The sequence below is a fragment of the Dasypus novemcinctus genome, chromosome 29 (genome assembly GCF_030445035.2).
Source record: "Dasypus novemcinctus isolate mDasNov1 chromosome 29, mDasNov1.1.hap2, whole genome shotgun sequence".
NCBI classification, from domain to species: Eukaryota; Metazoa; Chordata; class Mammalia; order Cingulata; family Dasypodidae; genus Dasypus; species Dasypus novemcinctus.
The window spans coordinates 39,111,202-39,131,037 of record NC_080701.1 but is presented as its reverse complement, the minus strand read 5'-3'; the positions used below and the strand labels follow the sequence as shown (position 1 = coordinate 39,131,037).

The 19,836-nt window shown below is 43.8% G+C and overlaps 1 protein-coding gene and 1 pseudogene across 1 annotated transcript; one reads left to right on the top strand and one right to left on the bottom strand.

The window, feature by feature from the left end:
- Positions 1-1,538: 1,538 nt before the first annotated feature.
- LOC131276597 (COP9 signalosome complex subunit 8 pseudogene) lies at positions 1,539-2,122 on the top strand (annotated as a pseudogene).
- Positions 2,123-8,462: 6,340 nt separating this feature from the next.
- On the bottom strand, positions 8,463-17,391 carry LOC131276575 (NUT family member 2G-like). Its single transcript, XM_058289921.2, has 7 exons — positions 17,331-17,391; positions 13,952-14,648; positions 12,194-12,322; positions 10,796-10,935; positions 10,018-10,310; positions 9,572-9,688; positions 8,463-9,236 (listed from the first exon to the last, which is right to left on the bottom strand). Exons 1-7 carry the CDS (start codon positions 17,389-17,391, stop codon positions 8,463-8,465), a joined length of 2,211 nt encoding a protein of 736 aa, XP_058145904.2.
- Between the last annotated feature and the right edge of the window lie 2,445 nt (positions 17,392-19,836).

Below are 19,836 nucleotides of genomic sequence, written 5' to 3'. Positions count from 1 at the left end.
TTATCTGAGATGTCAGTGGGTGTCCAATTGGCAATGGATAGACACTTATGATTAGTTTTATGTGTCAACATGTCTAATTTATGTGTTCAGTTGTTTGTCACAAGCTGCCCTAGTTGTTTCTGCCAAGTTACTTGATAGATGGGATTAGTGCCTAAAAATGTTTTGACTCTAAGCAAAGAAAGTTATGACGAACAATATGATTGGGACTAATGCAAACAGTGAGAGGTCTCAGAAGGGAGAAGTGGGTATTCCAGGTATCATAAGGAGTACTTCCACAAGACTACACCTTCCACTGCCTCCTCTAGTTCCAGCATAAGGAATACAGACAGAAGATTTCAACTACCCTCATACTGGAATTTCCAGGCTCTGCACCCTCCTTCAACCAAATGAATCAATTCCTTAAAAGGAATCTCTTCCTGTATATATATTTCTCTCACTGGTGACCCCTGATTGACCCTGATTCTCTATAGAGCTTCCAAAGAAGAAGATGGGCGTGTGGAACTCTCTTTATTTTTCCATTTTTAAAACAATTTTTTGAAGCATATCATTCGTACATGAACATACATAAAGAAAAAGTGTATAGTAATTGTGTGGACTTAAAAAACAAATATGCATAACATGACACAGGACTCCCATAGGTCATGTATCACAAATACGTTGCATTGTTGTGAAATGTAATACATTATGTAAGAGTGTGGTCTAAGTAAAATTATACTAAGTATACTTTAAGTATAATTATAGTAAGTATAATTTGGAAGACTTTTCAGTGGTATAATAACCGAAGGAAGAGAAGATATTTGAATAGCGTTGAACTAGTTTTGGGAGGAGATCCAAGTTGTGGTCACATATTTGAAAAATACTGCAATTTTAGTTTCCCAGCCCCTAAAAAGACATCATTCATGGAATGGCTTCAACAATGGAAACTTACTGGATCATGAATCTCAGGCTCGAAGTCAGAAATTGAGATGTTAGCAAGGTGTTGCTCTCCCATTAAGACCTTTGCCTTCTGAGGCTGGCTGCCCGGTACCCTGGGCCATTGGCTTATCTGTCACATGACAATACAAAGCACATCATCTTCCCTTTTGTTTTCTGAGTTCAACTGACTTGCAGCTTCTGGCTGTTGACCATGACCACTTCTTCTGTGTCCATTTTCCTTTGCTTGTAAGGACTTCAGCTATTTTGGAATAAGGCCCACCCACATTCACTTTGTATTCCATTTGGGCATACTTTTACTCATACCATCTTCAAATATCTTAATTACAAATGGGCCCACACCCATGGGACCAGGGGTTTGGGCCTGAAGTTGCCATTTGTGGGGCACATGATTCAGTCCCCAATACCTTCCTTGAGAAGGAAGTGTCCATGCCATATGGACAAGAATTCTATGGGAACCTGTGATAAGCAGAATTCTAGGCTATCCCCAGGACTTCCCACCCTCTCGTGTCTAGTGTGTGCATAAGTCCAAGCTCTGTGGATGAGATGAACTTCACTCCCTTGATTATGCAGTGCATCAGGACAAGCACCAGGGACTCAAGGCTCCTGGAGGAATTGCTACACCCTTATGTGGTCAGCTTGTAGCTTTATATCTGCTCCATAATGACATGCATAATGCAAACTCTCTTTGGAAAGGAATGCCACCTGCTATAAAATCTGCCCATTCTGAACTTGTGGTTGTTTGGTCAATAAGACATAGAATCTGGTGGAGGTATTTTCCTGGGATCCTATGACCATCAATACCTACCTGTGTCCTGAGATGGTTCAGCTAATCATGGAGATATGAAGAGATGCAATGAGGACACTTGTGTCATTGCCAATGACTTTGCCTGTCCTTTTGTAAATGCCAGTGACTTTGCAGCTTTTGTCAGCCTTCATGGTGAAGAGGCTGTGAAAGGGATATTGTAACACTAATTGCAAGCTGATTCCACCACAAAAGAGTTATACTCAAAAAGCCAGTGGCAGGGACCTTGAATGTTTCCTTTAATAGGTTTATTCTCTTGCCAGATCTGCCCCAGTCCCACCAATCTCCAATGCACAGCAGGTCGTCAGAGTGACCAACACCATGGCTTTCCTTGAAAACTGATGGGGCATTCTGACTTCAAGATCCACCTTCAGAGTCCTTAATACCAACAAATATAAAAATGTAAACTTTGCTTTTCAATTTATTGGGTGTGTTATGCACTTCAGCCTTCCTTCCTAAATATGTGATAAAGTACATATATAACATGAGTATAATATATATGTATATATATTATATATATATATATTCCTTAGAACATATGCTGAATTTTTTGAAACAATTATCAATTTGTATTTTTTATTCCTTTGGATAGGCCACATTGGTGTTATGTGGTTAGTTTGTATTTCCTGTTGACTTAAAATATAGCTCTCCTGTTTAATGTAGAGCATTGGTGGTCAGCTGTGTTTTCCTTGCTTGTTCCCCAAAACACACATGTCAATCCCATCTATACCATTAATTGATAGCAGATTCATTTAGAAATTGAGGACATCCTCCCACAGAAGGAAATGCACAATTGCTGGATATTTGACTCATCCTCTTTGGAGAATATGCTCTCTATGTCTTCCCACCTCCTGAGAATTATTGATGTGGAATACTAAAACATAGCTGAAGAAACAGTGATTTAGTCTGCTAAGCTACCACAATGCAACATACCAGAAATGGACTGGATCTTACAATGAAAATTTATTATCTTACGATCTTAGAGATTTGAGACTGAGAAAAATGTGCAAATCAAGGTGCCATCAGCTGAGAGAATGTCCCTAAAGACCAGCTGCCAATGATCTTTGCTTCCTTTGTCACATAGCAAGGCAATGGTGGTATCTGCTGGGCTTTCCTTTTTCTCTGGTTTTCATTGCTTTAGCCTCTTGCTTCTGGCTTTCTCTTAGCTTCTTGGTCTTTCTTTTTATTTCTCTCAGTGTATTCACCCCATTTATAAAGGACTTCATTAAGAGGATTAGGAACCAGCTGGGTCACACCTTAACTGAAATAATCTAATCAGAAGGGCCCACCCTCTCTAAGTTCACACCCACAGGAATGGACAGCTTTAAGAACATGATTTTCTGGGGTACCTGCAGTCTCAAGCGACCACAGTTTGTTAGCTTTAGATTTTTTTGCTGCTGTGAATGCATTCTCTGTTGGCAGTGGATTACTTGAATGCAAAAGAAAAAACTTTTAAGATTCATTTTATTTCTTTCTTTCCCCTTCCCCCCCAACCCAGGTGGCTGTTCTCTGTTTTCTGTGTCCATTTGCTGTGTGTTCTTCTTCATCTCCCCTTTTGTTGTTGTCAGCAGCACAGGAATCTGCGTTTCTTATTTGTTGTTGTTGTGTCATCTTGCTGCGTCAGCTCTCCGTGTCTGCAGCACCACTCCTGGGCTGGCTGAACTTTCTTTTGCACTTGGCGGCTCTACTAACGGGACACACTCCTTGCGCGTGGGGCTCCCCTATGTGGGGGACAACTCTGCATGGCATGGCACTCCTTGTGGGCATCAGCACTCTGCATGGGCCAGCTCCACAGGGGCCAAGGAGGCCCTCGGTTCAAATCATGGACCTCCCATGTGGAGATGGATGCCATATGCACTGGGCCAAGTCCGCTTCCCAAGAAAATTATTTAAGATGTCTAGAAGTGTTAAGTTACACCACCCTTCAGCAGAAGGGAAAAGTAAGTGCAAGGTGCATGATATTGGAAAAGAAACTCTTAGATCAGTGATATGCTTGCACAACTATCCTGCCTCCTGTTGTTTGCTACTATTTATTCCTTAGTTTAAGTTCTGCCTTTTGAAGAAATACTGAGCAGCCAAACTCTCACTTTTTTGTATGACAGCCTTCAGAATATTTGAACTTCCTCATTTAGCTTAAGTTTAAACATTCTCTACTTCATTTATTCTGTATGTGCTCAATATGTATTGTTTCTTTTTTTAAAGTTTTTTTGAAGATACATAGATCACACAAAATGTTACGTTAAAAAATAGGTTCCCATATACCCCATTCCCCACAACCCCCACTCATCCCACAATGACAACTTCTTTCATTAATGTGGTACACTCATTGCAGTTGGTGAGTACATTTTGGTGCACAGCTACACAGCATGGATTATAGTTTATGTTGTAGTTTACACTCTCTCCCAGTCCATTCACTGGGTTTTGACAGGATATATAATTTCCTGCATCTGTCCCTGCAAAATCATCAAGGAGAACTCCAAGTCCCCAAAATGCCCCAATATCACACCTCTTTTTCCCTCTCCCTGCCTTCAGGAACTCCCATGGCCACTGATATATCAATTATATCAATTATATCAATGCTATAATTTCCATTGCTAGAGACACAATAATTCTGTAGTAGAATATAGTAGAATACCTCTCTGTTATGAGTTAAGCAAATCAAACTGTCTCAGAGAGTTAGGGACTGGAAAATAGGCTTACAGGAAATAGTTGCTGAGTGAAAGGTTGTGAGTTGACATCCACTTGGGTGAAACCTATGATAAATCAGAGGTAAGTAGTACGTGAAGGCATACAACAGGGGCATAGGGATACTACTGGTTCGGCTTTGCATGCTTGAGGTGAGGATGGGTGAGATGGTCCAAGGAATTGGGGGGAGTGTTAGGCGGAGCAGGAGAACAGAAGAGATTGTCAGGTAGTGGTTGAAACTGTAATCATGAGAAACCTCTTTAGAAAATGTAATAAGGAAGGGTTACCGGTTTAAGGTGTTTGATGTGTCTTCTGGCACAGGGTGTACCTGGGTCAGGCTTCTAGGGAGTTTGTAAATGCTCATCATGTCATAGTGTGTTTTATGAGTGAGTGTAGACCCATACAGTGAGTGGGAAGGTGTTATAACCCCATCCTGGGGAGGCCTGATATTCTCCCACAGAGGGGAGGCTGTCTCTCAAGAGCATAGGTGGCTTCCAGTGGGGGACAGACTAGTGTGTCAAGCCCTCAGCATTCTTGCAAGTATCTCCAAATCTTGTCCTTCAAGAAGTGAAGCTTGGGTGTCAGTGTGGGCCCTGAGGGCAGGGGGAGAGAGGAATAGAATAATTTGGAGAGGGGATCACTGAGGGGCAAGGGAAGTGTTCTGCATGATCCTGAAGTGATGGATACAAGCCATGTTAGTTATCACCAAAAATTTATAAAAGTTTATAGCCTAAAATGTAAACCATAATGTAAAACATCATGGATCCATGGCTGGTACCTAATCTTTCAACATATGTAATTGGATTCTTAAAAAAAAAAAGGAGCACACTATTCATGTACGCAATAGTTTGGATGTTCCTTACGGGATTTATCCTGAGTGAAAAAAAAAATTGAGTTTTATACCTGTATATTTTCATACAATTCTGGAGTAAACAATTGCAAGAGTTGTTTACTGTGAAATATAAACCCTGGGGAGGACATTGATAGTATATAGTGAGGTGGCTGTGGACAGTGGAATGTGTGTGTGTGAAGATGTGTGTTTGGGTTGTGTGTGAATTTCTGAACATCAAGCAGACATGAGGGCAGCAAACTGGACTTCTCCTCTAAAGGCTCCCTCCATTCCTGACCATCTTGGGAGAATATTCAACACTTCAAGTTACAAACTCTGCCCTTCTGTATGTTCCCAAAGAAGAGATAGAAACCAGGGGAAGAAGTAACAATTCAGTGGAATGAATGCCTAGTATGTGCCAACACTTCTGGTGGGCTTTGGCACATGGTTGTCAGATGGTGGTCAATGAGGAAGTTCAGGCAGAATGGCCCTCCAGGCAGTTCTCACTCTGCAGGCTCACGGACATATTTTCAGGCACAGAACAGTGTTTGGACAACACCAGAATCTCCCACCTGCTGTCAACTCTTCAACCAAAACAAGGATGGGAGTTGGAGATGACACCCAGGTATGTGAAAACATGAAAGCAAAGCCAAAAAGCCCTGGACTAAATGTGATGATGAATTCCATCTCTGACTGAGAAGAGAGACCACAGGAGAGTGGAACTAGATTTTTACAAGCAGGATTCATTTACTATTTCAAACATCCTGAGATGAACTATGTTACATCCATTTTCCAATAAAGAACTTGGAATGGAAAGGACTTGGTGACTTTCCCAAAGTCTTACAGCAGTGAATGGTGGAGCATGGGCTCTTTTGTTCCCTCAATATATTATCAATTAATGACTGGTGTGGTCACTGATTTCAACACCAGGAAGAAGCAGTATGGGAACACATGATGAGGATGCTCTACCCAAGTGAAGCCTGCATGACATGGTGCTTAGGAATCTTCTAGACATTTGTTACTTGGTGCCCAACCCTTGTCATCCTGCCTCTGTGACATACAGCCTATGAGTCCCACATCACTTTGGTGAGGTCCAACTTGGAACAGAGAGAGGACATCAGCTGCAGAAAGCATGGCCAAGTATAAAATACCATTACAGAAAGGACAGTACAGGGCAGACAGCCCCTGGATGCTGCTCACTTTGGAACAAGAAGTAGAGGTGAAGGAGAAATTGTGGACAGAATTGTGGGTAATACGTGAAGATGACAAGAGGAGAGGGTCCTGATATGTGACTTTCTATCCCAAGCTCTTTGCCAGCAGCAAGCATGGGTGCCAAGAAACCTTGGTGAAAGGGCAGCCTTATCGCCATTTGGCCTATGTGATGGGACAGCACCCTGCAATGCCACCCCAGCTGTGTGTGCTGAACTGTTGCAGAGGACACACTCTGGGAGTCATGGATTGCCTGAAACCACAAAGTCAATGTGGAAGGAATCAGAACTTAGAACTTAGAGAAAGCAGCATTGCCCAAGAACAAGGCTGTGTGTCAGGGAATCTCAGTGTCTGTTAGGGTGGACAGGATGAGTCGAGACACTGGGCCATGGACACCTCAATTTAAGAGGTTAATTAGAGGTTGGAGGGTACCAAAAATTTTTTTTCAATACAAAGAGGGTGTGCACCGTATCTCCTAGATCTCGGGTTTTTTTCTTGATTGTATCCTCATAGGACAGTCACCTCTTAATTCAGGTCCAGAAGATGTCCACCCAGTGCTCAGTTAAACTCTCCACACCACCCAGAATCAAATACTAGTCACTAAATCCCACATCCCCAGGCTGTCTAACTGCTCTAACCATGGGCCTGGAAAAGAGCCCAGGTACGGGCTTGATTGAGGGCCTCAGCCCTTCTCCACCTTCCTCCCAGCTTAAATATCCCTTGCACATGCAGGCCAGCCCACGGCGTGCTAAACAAATCAAACCATTTATTTTTCTCTGTTTTATTTTTACAATGAAGTTGGTTTGACTTTCTTTGGAAAGAAACAATTTTAGACATGAGTGTAATTTTCTACCTGTGTTCCATATAAAAATTTCAGTCATTATTTAGGGAGGAGAGGGAGCAGTGCTTGTGGAGCGATCCTTGGAAGAGCCCAAAGGTTCCTGAGGTCAGCCCCCTTGGCCACAAAGTGAATCCCTCCCCAGCTACTTGGACAAGACTCATTCCTGCACCAAAATACACAAAGCAACTTCATATCCTCCGTCCCTATATCGTATTGCATGCACATATATTTTGATGGACTTGTGAATCTTCTTTTGGCCCACATCCTTTTTCTGTCCTTATTAGCATTAAGAAATAGGCCAACTCTAATCATACATTTAGTAATCCTGAGTCTTAATGTGCTATCTCCTCTATAGAGGCGGAAATATACAGATTCATGCCCCTAGGAAGCAGGCTCGGGGGTGTCTACTCAAACCAACCACACAACACATGGCCTCCATGTGCTGAGGACCATGGAAGCTCCAATGTCTACATCCTTAGGAAAGGAAAGCACAGGAACACTCGGGGAAGGTGTTGACTCACATATCAGTTATAGAAAATTAGCTGATATTCCAGAAACCAAAAATGTAGAAGAGCAGCTTTCCATGAGGAAAGTATTAGGAGATACAGATAATATCCTGATGGCCATCCAATGATGGCCACCCACAATGGAGCCAGGCCTTGTCAGAAGGCATAAGGAAAGAGACTAATGGGGACTTGTCACTAAACAGGAAGACCGTGACATTTCTCTTTTCCCAGGAGCAGGCTGAAAGAATATAGACTGAAGCAGGAGGACAGAACTAGGTCAGTCACCTGTGGATCCACCGAGACTGCAGCCATCCGTATCCCTCCACCTTCAACATCCCACCATCCCTGAAGTAGCAATGTTGGACAAATACAATATTGCAGAACGGAGAGCATTTTAAATCAAAACTAACTTTATATACATTTTCAATTAAACGCCCAAAACTACCACTCCTCCTCCCCTACCAAGGGTATCATATTCATATTGGAAAGCCTTTGAAGGCCCTTACTGTCCTCCCCACAGTCTCTAGAACTTCCAAGGAGTAACAGTAGGACCAGGAAGCTGCATGTAGAGTCATTTGGTTAAAGCAAGAAGAAATCTACTGTTGGGGTCCACAATGGCAGGTCTTTTATGTGGAGAGTTTGGTCCCACTGCTCCCTACACTCCACAGCGGGGCTTCTTCTTTCTAGGATCCAGATGTTGCTCACACCTTCTTTTTCGAGACTGAGAGGATTGGCTTGCACCCAGCATGAACATTTGCCTCCCAGGAGCCCCAAAGTCAGCTATGAGGTGGGATTTTCTTCCAGCAGAAGATGGACCTTCAACTAAAGCCGTGTTTGGAGACTTGGCATCAGGATGAGGAGTTTGATTGTGACCTCTTTTCAGAGACGATACAGACAGGGATTCTCCACGTGCTCTCTTGATTCCAGAGGTGTGATGGCCTGAGTGAGCGAGCGTACTCTTGACAAGTCCCCATGGCAGCAGCTGATGTGGCGGTTTCAAGAAGAATGCAAGGCTGGGGAGCTCCTCATCCTCCTCTTCATTGGACCCATCTGTGGGCTTGGATTTGGTACTTAGAGGAAAGGTTTTTTGCAGAGGCACCTCATCTCTGCTTCTGAATCTAAGGGAAGAGTGTCTTTGGTGTTGGTGATGGTAAGACATTTGTTTCTTTATGATTTGTGGATCGTCTTGACTCCTTGGAGAGACAGCAATGTCTTTATGGAGGTCCAGGCTGTTGTCTGCTCTGCCATCCCAGTGTAGGGCACCAGTACTGACTTGAATCCCTAGAAGTTGGCCATGCTCAGCTTTACTCTCTGCACCATTGCTAGACTTGCATGTGGAAGGAACTCTGTCCAGTTCAGGTGTATCATAACTTGGAGGTCCTTCCAAACCCTCTACATCTTTCAAGGGCAGCAGACGCTTCTCAGCCAGCTGTGGTCAAGGAAATAGACAATTAATGACTGCAGATGTTTCTCACATGAGGTGGCTGAATGTGTGGCAAAGATGACTGCACTCGGCCAGAAGGTAGGTAGGTTTTGTATACATACACTATAGCTTATTCTGCCCATCTTCCTATGTATGATTCCCAAACTTGCAGTCCTAACCACACCTACCCCATACCTCTCCATAATTTCCTCTCCACTGGTTCTCCATTTGCCCCCACACCTTCCACTATTTTTCTCCAGGAGCCATGCCACCCAAGACAAAGCAGGTTAGACAAGGTCATGTGGATTACATGTTGTGAGGCCCTCCCGCCCTTGGTTAACCTGGGTGGGCGTGAGTCCTTCCTCTTGCTGCAGCTCCTCTGTTAGGGACAAGAAGTCTACATGTGCTCCTGGGGAAAGCAATTCTTCTAGGAATCGAGGGTGAATGACAGCCTCCACCTGGGAACAGTAATAAAAGGGGATTGAGCACCCTAGAGAAAGAGCCACCTGTTGGTTTTGGAAGCAGGAGGGAAAGCATTGACACGGCACCCCAATCTGCAATCTGTGGATGTTTGGGATGATGACCTCCACCAGCTACACATATACACACTAACACACGCACACACACACAAAGACTCAAATACACATACCTGTACCCACTCCACACTGCTCAGGAGATAAGGTATAGACCCAAGTTTCAACAGACTGGGAAAGAAGCACAGACCTGAACATGCTGACGGTGCTAAAACTAAGGCCTCTGCTAGACACCTCACCTAAAATCCACCCACCTTGGTGATGAAGTCTTCCTCTGCACACAGCTGGTGGATGTAGTTGAGGAGATCCGGGTCTGCATAGATTCCATCACATTCCTGCTGTCCATGTCCCTCCTCTTCTGATTTTCCATCTTCCCCCTCAGAGGCTGAGTGCAAAGGCCCCACCGGCCCATCCATGAGGTCAGTGTACTCTTTTATGGCTTCAGGTGGAATCTCCTTGGGGGCCTTTGTCTTCAGAGCCCGCTGCTGTCTGCGTTGCCTCTGCCTGGAAACCTTGGCCTTGGGCCCTGACTTTTTTGGATGGGACACTAAAGGTAGGGGCAGAGGTCAAGAAGTAAAAGTGGAATGAATCTCCAGCTTTTCTTTTCCAACCATATATTGGTGAGAGTAATATTTTAGGGATAGAAAATGCTTCCAGGTGGTTCAGGCTAATCTGAAACTACATGAACATTTATAGGATAAAATTTAAAAGATGAATGACCTTAGAGAAAGTTTCTGTTCAAGAAAAAGAGGAGCTTGTGATCCTGAAAGCTATCCCTTCCTCCACCCCCTAATCATCAGGAATATTATATAAATGTGTCCCTTTTGACAGTCAAGATGAGAGTGCAGTTATGACAGCTGACAAAATTGACCTAGCCCATGACAAAGGGTACCTGAGAAACTAGGTTCTCGATGGGTTTCTCCTTTGGAAATACAGAAGGCAAATCTTGAAAGGAATGCAGCTCATGAGTCCTATTGCCTTCTCTCAGTCCCCTTTGCACCTAGTCTTCTGTTGGAATGTGATGAGCCATACCTGGCTTCTGGGCTTCCATAGTGCCTGGGGGCACCTGTGGATGAAGATTTGGAAGGGCTGGAGGTGGAGGGCACTGGAAACCCTTCTTCTCCTCCAGCATCTGAATCTGCCTGTCTTCTTCAATTTCAAACTCCTTGAACCTAGCATGGGAGGAAGGCACAAGCAGTGTTGACAGCATGGCCTGGCCCACTGATTGCCTACAAAAGGAGATCAGCACCAACAATAGGGGAAACTAAGTGTCTTGGGAGGGATATCATGGTCTTGGATAAGTGCTTTTCCAAGAGGGGTTTTGCTCCTGGCAGTACAACCACAGTTTGGGGGTACTTCATGAGGTCCCCACAGCACCCGTTCACCTACAGCAAAACTCATCATCACTTAAGGGGAATGTGAAAGAAATGAATCAATTTGGTCCTGGGAAGATTTTCAAAGTTCAGTCTACAGGTTGTAATTGCTAGACTATACACTGTCTTAACTAGGATCTAGTGGGCTTCAACAATCTTGATATAGGTTCTTGAATTAAATTAGTCAGTGTGTTCCATGACAGGATGACAAAGGTGGCCATCATCGCCAAGTCAAGGATGTCATAGCAAAAACTAGACAGATGAGCTGACAGTAATCACATGCTGGGATCTGGGATGTTAATATAAATAAAGGAGGGATCAGTGCCCAGATCTAAGAATCCTAGAGCCTTGGAGCAGTAAACCTAATGAAGACATGGGGTGCAGAAATGCTTGGAAAGACAGTAGAAGGAAACATTATGGAGGGGATTCAATTTCCAATGCTGTCCTTTTTATTTTATTTTTTGTCATTGCTTTATGTTTTAGCCAAGAGTTTAACATGCAGTTGAACAACTTGTTCACAGGATATCTTAGATCCTGACTTCCCCTAACCAACCTCCTCCACCTCTAACTCATCTGGAATGACAGAGAGCCACTCTCTGTCATTATCTCCTGAGGAGAGGTGGGCCCAAAGTCCTGTGCCAATAGGCTCCAGCTGCCCAGACACCCAGACAGGCAGAAACATGCCTTGTCAAGCATGTCACCCCTGCAAAGTACCTACAACCTAGAGGCTACAACCTACAATCCTAGAGGATCTGTGGGAATTACCCTCAACCCCATCCTAAGACCTTCAATTTCATGACATCTGCAGACCCAATATCAGAGAAGGGTTGAGCATCCTATGGAAGAAAGGTGAAAAACTGCCTAGTACTAAAGGTGAAAGTGACGGCACAGAGGAGTTGGTCCCTCAGTATCCAGGGAATAGTGACCTAGTTGACACCCCCTCTCTAAGTATCCCTTCTATTGACCAGCAACAGAGCAAGACCCCTGCCTGGCTTCGTCCTCCCCAATCACACCCAGCCACAAAACCTCGCAAATTAACAAGGGTCCTTGGACTCACTTTGCTGCCATCTCGTAGTAGATCATCCGATCAAAGTTGCTTGTGTGCTGCCACTCCTGCACGGCCCTCTGCAGTCCCTCATCCAGGCTCATGGTAGGCTTCCGACGGGCCAGTGACCGAAGCACTGGGCTAAAATTCCCCGTGTCAATAATATTCTACATGCACCTTCTCCTACCCCTTCGTGACACTACCCAGCCAACATCACCTGAACCCCATCACATCTATCCACCATCTGTCCCTTCATGATCTCCTTTCTATGTGTACCCTGTGATTTTAAGTGCATCTGCCTTATATGATCCCTGACTGAATATTGAATATCAATACAAGGATTCATTTCTCAAAGTCCAGCTCAGTGAAATGATTGTTTTGGAATCTCTGACTTCCCTTTGTTGCTTCAATGGCACTGTGTAGTGAATGAACTGGGAGAACACTTTAAAAGGAGATTCCGGGCCTATTCCCAGGGGTCAAAAGCTAAGTAAACAACTTCCCAGGTGACTATTAGGTGGTTAGTGCTTTGGAAAACAGAGCATCAGAATACAAAGAGGAATTAATATGCAAAGCCAAGGGTTGTTAAAGCCCAAAAGCCTATGTCCATGGACAGCCATGGGCTGCCTCAAGATTCAGAAGGTCATGCTGCTGACTGCATTTGAGAGTTTGGTCCAAGAGTGCTCAAGAATGTGGGAGAATCATTAAGACTCTTAAGCTGGAAATTTGGGGGACTTCTTTGAATTCTTCCCTGGGGCAGGAGATATTTTTGGGAGTTCAAAAATTGGAAATCATTGTGTAAATAAAAAATAAGTGTCCTGTTCTTTGATATAGGCTCTATTGCCATTGACACATAATTTTACTGGGGGCAGTGCAGAGCAGAGACAGCTGGCAGTTCAGGGTGTGAAAAGGGGAAACTATTATCATCACGGTTTCTGTCTGAAAGTCACAACAGCCCATGGTCTTGGGCCACATTGCTAATCATTCATTCACACGCTTTAGCTAGGATAGTTTTGCCTTTTGTGAGCTCTTTTGCTCTTCTTGTCCTTTCAAAATCTCACAATGATAATATAACAATTTAAAAAACTAAGAATTATAATAATAAGGAAAAAGACTAGTTATTGTGTAATGTAGGAAAGCATGAGAAGTTGTGTCTATGAAGTACTTTGTCTATTAGCTCATGTAACCGTCTCAGCAATACTCTGAAATAAATGGAATAAACCCTTACAGGTAAGGTTACCAAGTGAGGTAACCTCTCCAGGATTACAAATTGAGTTGGAGCCAATAGCTTCACAACTCTACAGTTTTTGCCAACTCTCAGTTCTAACTGGAAATCTCCAGAACAATGTGTTGGGGCAAAACTAGAGTTATTTGCCTGATCTCTGTGGATTTTGCTTTCTCTGGACAACACATGCTCAAATCTTGTGCTGGAAGGTAGAGTGCAAGGGGAAGAGTGTGGTGTTTGAAGTCACACCTCAATTCAAATCATGGCTCCTCACTCGATCACAGGACAACTCTCTGATTGTTAGTTTTTATGTCTATGGTTACTAGGATAATGATACCAAAGTAGAGAATGGCTGGACCCCCAACAGAGGGAGGTATCACTTGAGATAAGACACCTGAAAATCAGTCATAAACCAGGGATAGATCTTCTCTCATCATGACCTACTGTCAAGAAACCCTGGAGACATTAACCTGGGGTATCCATCCCTAGTCCTCTGTATCCGAATGGTGCAAAACAGTCAAATGTGTCTCCAAGAGGAGGCCACTCACATGAGAAAGCAGGAAAGAGCTTCAGCATCAGGACTTAGGCGAATGTGCCTCCGGGCCAGGGACTTGAGGCACTGCCAACATCGGAAGTTCTGGTAAACACTCTTGGGGTTCCAGGAGTCATCCTTGGACTGGGTGGAGGGAGGACCTCTCTCCATGGAGGCCCCCTGTGGCCTGAAGAAAGCATTCCCTGGAGGGATCCTGGGGGCCAACTGGGCAGCTGGTGGTGGAGCTTGAGGAGGAAGGCCTGGGGTCCAGCCTCCCTCAGCAGACTGGGTGCACCCCACAGCTGAGGCTGGGATCAAGGGCTCCAGAGCAGAGGCCCTCAAGATCCCAGGAGGGGCATGCTGAGCACCCCCACAGAGGATCCTTGGGTCACTTGAAGTGTGGGGCATCTGAGGAAGGACAAAGGGGTGAGTAGGAGGGGGCTCTGCTGGTCCCCCTAGTTTTCTGATTTGAATAATGATCTTCTCAGCTCCAGTCCCACTGGGGACAAGGCCCCCCTTTCCTGTCACCAACTGTGGCCTGGGGAAAGCAGGCGGCTGCAGAGAGCTGCCAGGAAGGAAAGATGGGGGTAGGTGCTGCCCCCAGGGAGGTGGGGGTGGTGGGCCAGGAATGGGTGAAGGGATTGGCAGGGCAGTGCCAGGATACAGGGAGACTCCAGAGTTCATGGTCTTGTCCGGTCCCAGCACTGGAGAGGCTGTAGAGACAAGGAAATGGGTGGATTTAGAGGCCACAAAGGCAACACTCTTGAGGCTCTCAGGAGCTGTCCTTTACTCCTTAGGTAATTGAGAGCTGGAAAAAGTGCTTATTAAAAATTTCTTCACCTACATAGCTCTGAATCTACCCAAACATAACTAAGATAGTTTTCTCTTAATCCAATCTTAATACTCTTTGTTCTTAGCTCCCAATAGGACATCAACCAGACCTTCCCAGTTCTGCTTACAGGAATAAGAAGAATAAAATATCGACTGAAGGCAAAACCAGAGAATAGCATCAGAAGCACCAATATCTGAATCTAAACTGTCACTGATAAATCACTGAAACTGTAAAAACAGGTTTGAGTTTAACGTGCTTGAGATGACACAGGACTGGGAAATTGCAGGTACCCTCCTCACAAGACCCCTGGAAGTTCTAAAGTCATCATTTGCTTCTTGTTTTTGACTTGCTTTTCTTTTCACCTCTCCCCCGGTTTTTCCCTATACAAATTCAAGTTCCCATTCTCGCTTTGATCTGGTTTTGGGAAGATTCTCCCAGTTCCTTGCTTGTGCATTTGCAATACATCACCTTCTCACTGAGAGACGTGTTTCTCCTTTGTGGTGCTGGAACAGGCATGCCATTCTGTTGGAATGGCCATGCATACGTCACGAGAATCAGAGCTATGAATTTCAGAAAGTGAGCAGGCACAAAGGTGGAGGAAATTCAGAATAGCACCTGTCCCTCTAGTGATTTTAGGTTCTAGAACTCCAGATCAGGATTTTCCCATAAGAGAACTTTCCCCCTTTTAGTGATGCTCCCAGACCTCTAAGTGCTAAGGAGAAAGAAGCACATGCTATCAGGACAGCCCCTCTCTGAGGAAATTGCTACCAGAAATTCAGCCAGACTCAATATTTGGTGAAGGCATTCAGTCAGCCTCTTGAAGAAAGAGCTGGTGTCAAGGAATTCTTTGGAAAAAATGCCCCTCAGCATGCTCACGAGCAGATAAGGGATGTTCTTTTGGGTAAGTTCTAGGCAGCACAAGGGCGTTATGAAGGTGGTAAATTCTTAAGATTATGTTCTGCATCGCCTCTTCAGACTGTTACCAATACTACTATTACTTCTAGTACTATTAGTGATAGAGTAAAATAGACCTAATTGTATCTCTTCTCCTTCCCCTCTTCAGAAAGAAACCACCCTTCATTGAGTGTTTTACTGAAAACAAATAGCAGCCACTATCTATTCCATGACCATGAAGTATTCATGGACTATGAGCAACATCTTCACCTCAACTTTAAAATGAAGAGCCGAGGGTTCACCGTGGGGAATTAGAGAAGATGAATTGGTTGAACCTCTGAGTTTACACAGTTTAAGGAAACATCATAAAATCCAGGTAAACCCAATCTCTAAAACTAGCTGAGGTTACCACAAGTGCCCTGGAAACACTGAGTCAGAGAAAACATTTGCCAGGAGTGAAAGCAAAAGGCCTCTGGGCTGGTAGGAGCTTAGAGGCTCTGGGCTGGGACAGTTAGAGTAACTTCCAGGCGGCCTCACAGACAGGATATTTCACTGCTGACTTGGCCACGATGAACTCTACCGAAAAGTTTTTTTGCATTAGACCATTGCTTCTAACTGTCCCCACAGGATGTCATTTCCTCCAGGTCATATTCTTCCCAGAAAATCATAAATTCCCAGGTGCCTGAAGTAATGACAAAGGGTGGAGACAAGCCTCTCTACACTACCACACCATGTAAACATGCTACAATTTAATACACTTGTTATGTGGCTTTTTTCTAGAGAGAAACTCTTCCTGCATCCAAACTTTCTCATACCTATTGTAGCCCTCTCACATATCTAGATCTACCTCTAAGGAGATCCCTTCCTCAACTCTAAGTCTTGGCTTTCCAACCTACCCCACCAACTCCCAGGTGAGAGGTTCTTGGTGGAGTCCAGTGATTTCTCCTTCCTCTAGATTCATCTCAAATCTTGTTCCAAGAAGATGGGTCAAATTTGAATTTCTATGGATTTGAGGGATATCAGGGACCCTGATAACACAGCACCTTATCCTAAGTGCTTACCTTTTGAAGTTACCTTGGTACACTTGGACACTGACCACCGCTATCTGACAACCTCTAGCAGAGATTCAATTCTACGCCCTGAGAGTGAACCGCTGCCAACAGATTCTCAGGAATCCACGGAAAAGGTGGGGAAGTTTGAATCTCAACAGGACTAGAACGGAGCACTCAGACATTCTACAGGGGGGAGGGGCAGGGGGCAGGTGGGCTTGAAGTGGGGGAGGGTAGAACTTCATCCAGGACTCTGACAGGGGAAATTGCAGGTGGTCCCTTCAAAGTATAATGGGACAGCACAATTATGATGGACTCTGTTAGCGCAATTTATTGATTCTTCCTAATTCATAGCACAAAGACTACTTCCTAGGTCTATACTTAAATTATTTATAAAAAAAACATTGGTTTGTGCTGGAAAGCCCCTCCACATCAAAGAACTCCACGCTTGTAGGCTGACAGGAAAAATCGATGCTTTTTTCTCATTAATCGGTTGTTAAGTATTTAAAATTTACAATATTTCAATGATTTTCTTTGTTTTTAACAGGAAAACATTGCATGGTGTGAAAGTCAAATTTTGCACAATGGAAAATGTAGTGAGAAGCCTTCCACCCACCCACTTCCCCTGGCATCCCAGTCCACCATCACCAGAGGACACTTATGTTTTTGCTCCTTTCGCATCTTTCCAGGAAAATATCATTCAACTAAAAGCAAACACGTTGTAAATTCGTTATAAACATTTTATGTTTATTTCTGATTATAAACGGTATATACAGGGCATATATATGTTACCTAGTGTCAGTTCTACTGCAATTACTGTCTTTTGGCTGGTAGCTTGTTTTCACCTCTTCTTTCCTTGGCATACGCTACAAGGAGAAGTTCTTCAATTAATAAAACCTCTAAAATATCCCTAAGAATAATATTCCCAGTTTTAGCAAATGAAAAAATAAACCCCAATAAATTGTGAAATTCAGTAAACAATGAATTATATTCTAGCATAAGTATGTCTCAAATTGTATATGACATATATGCTAATACACATTGTTTTTATGAGATTTAAGTTTAACTTGGTGTCCTCTATTTCATCTGGCAATGCTACATAAGAAGTGTAACCCATTACGTTGTTAATGGTTACCCCATAAAGAAAAAGAAAGCACTGAACCTACAGTAAAGACAACTGAATTTGTATCTATGCTCCACCCAAACACACGATTTTTATATTTCCACTGAATCAGAGAACAGTCACAGCAAGTATTACAAAGTCTGGAGTTTTATTCTACTTCATTGCTAAGAAGCCTGCTAAGAATTTTGCCTCAAGTTTAAGGGCTCAAGATAGCCGTGAACTAGTTTCTGGACTCAGATGATCAAATGTCCTGATGGAAGCTATCAGAAACATCACCTTCAAACAAAATCTTACTGAGTCCACATTGACTGTACATATTAAATAAGCTCACAAAAAAATCTCCTAATATGGGAAAAGTCCTAGGATACAACCAGCAATGGAGTTCAGAGGAAGCATAGCTTTGAAGGAGTTTCCAGATCCCAAATACCTTGCCAGGATTGTTCTATAAGGAACCCTGCCTCTGAATAGGATAAAGGGCATATTCTTTGAAAGGCCATGAACCAGAAGAAAACAAATGCAGCCAAGGCATGCATAAACAATCCTTCCAATCTGAGGACACTGTCCTAGGCTAGACCTCTTCTAAAATACTTCATGGAGGACCCTATCTCAGTGCATGGGACTGTCCTCCACATCTCTCAGTCCAAAATCGTGAGTGGTCCTTTCCCACATGCTTTCTCCCAGAGCCAGGGAAGGTAGCTCGGGTTCCTGCAGAGGACGCATGGCTTGAACACGCCTGACAGAGCCTTATGAGTCTCCACCTCCTGCCTCTCCTCCATGCCCCTCCCAGGACCTGGTCCCTGCAGGACCTGGCAGCTTGGCGCTTGTGCACGTGGCTGTGGGGGCGGGGCTCTGTCACGTGTTCTCTGGTCCTCCAACCGCCCCTGATGTCAGTTGGGCACTGGTTCCAGAAAGGAAACGCATGCGCACAGGGAGGAGGGCCAGTCCATAACTGTGAACCCCAGGGTCTGGAGGGGAGGGGTTGTCCCATCACCCTAGTCCCACCACTTCCACCTGCTTTTCTATGTCAGTTGTGTAAAAAATAAAGGTGAAGAGTGCGCCAACCCACGGCTTCCTAGTGGTGTCTCTGGGCTCAGCGCTGTGTGTGCTCCTGTGAATAAGGAGCTGCTCTCTAAGCCTGTGGCCCTGCCCTCACTTGTCCCTTCCACTGTGGGGGGAGCACCTGTACTGCGGGAGGGAGGAGCACTGCAGACCAGACTGGCTGCATTTGTTCAACTAGATGGTATAGAGTTAAATTAACTTTAAATTGTTAATAATGTGACCTAAGTCTGTATCCGTACCATTGTGATAATACAAAAAGTGAGGGAAAATTTTTCAGTATATAAAATACATTCTATTGAGGAAAGAGGGAACACTAAAAAGTAAGGGCAATTCCAGCATCTCTTGGTTATTTCACTATATTACTTTTTAAGGTAGAAATATTAACCAGTGTTCATGATGAAACCATTATTTTATCACGAACATGAGAGTCTTTGCTTCATGGAATAATAAACCGTTTTTCAAGGTCTGGTGTCAATTGTGATGGATTTTCAAGCACAGGATATATATAATAGGTATAAGATTTGGGCAAAAATGGACAAAAGTTTGTGAGAATCAATTGACCAAGTGCAATTTACAAAAGATAATGTATATTTTCTAACTATTTGTAAAATTTGTGCTGCACATACAGTATGCTATTAAGTGATTGAAGTGTATTCTCTATGTTTATATATATACACACACAGAATTGTTTTAGAGAGAGTTGGTTCACAGTGTTAAACCTGGCTACATAGCACTACGTTCATAACTGGGACTTTAATTACTTTTGTGATTGTATCCAGGAGCTGAGTTCCTCCGGGTGGAAGTGTGTTTCGTGGAGTTGTTAGCAGGTCAGTAAGTGTATTTGAGGAATGAAAGATGTTTTGTACCTGATTGTGTGTGTGCAGAGAAGAGGTTGATTGTGTATCTGAAAATTGTGATAGTCTACCCATGTATTGGTGGGCCTC

Coding starts and splice junctions, on each gene's coding strand:
- LOC131276575 (XM_058289921.2), bottom strand. CDS start 17,391: ATGCGAAAGGAGCAAAAACATAAGTGTCCTCTGGTGATGGTGGACTGG. Junction 14,649..17,330: donor GGACTGGGATGCCAGGGGAA/GTGGGTGGGTGG, acceptor TTGTCTCTACAG/CCTCTCCAGTGCTGGGACCG. Junction 10,936..12,193: donor TACTACGAGATGGCAGCAAA/GTGAGTCCAAGG, acceptor CTCCCATGCTAG/GTTCAAGGAGTTTGAAATTG.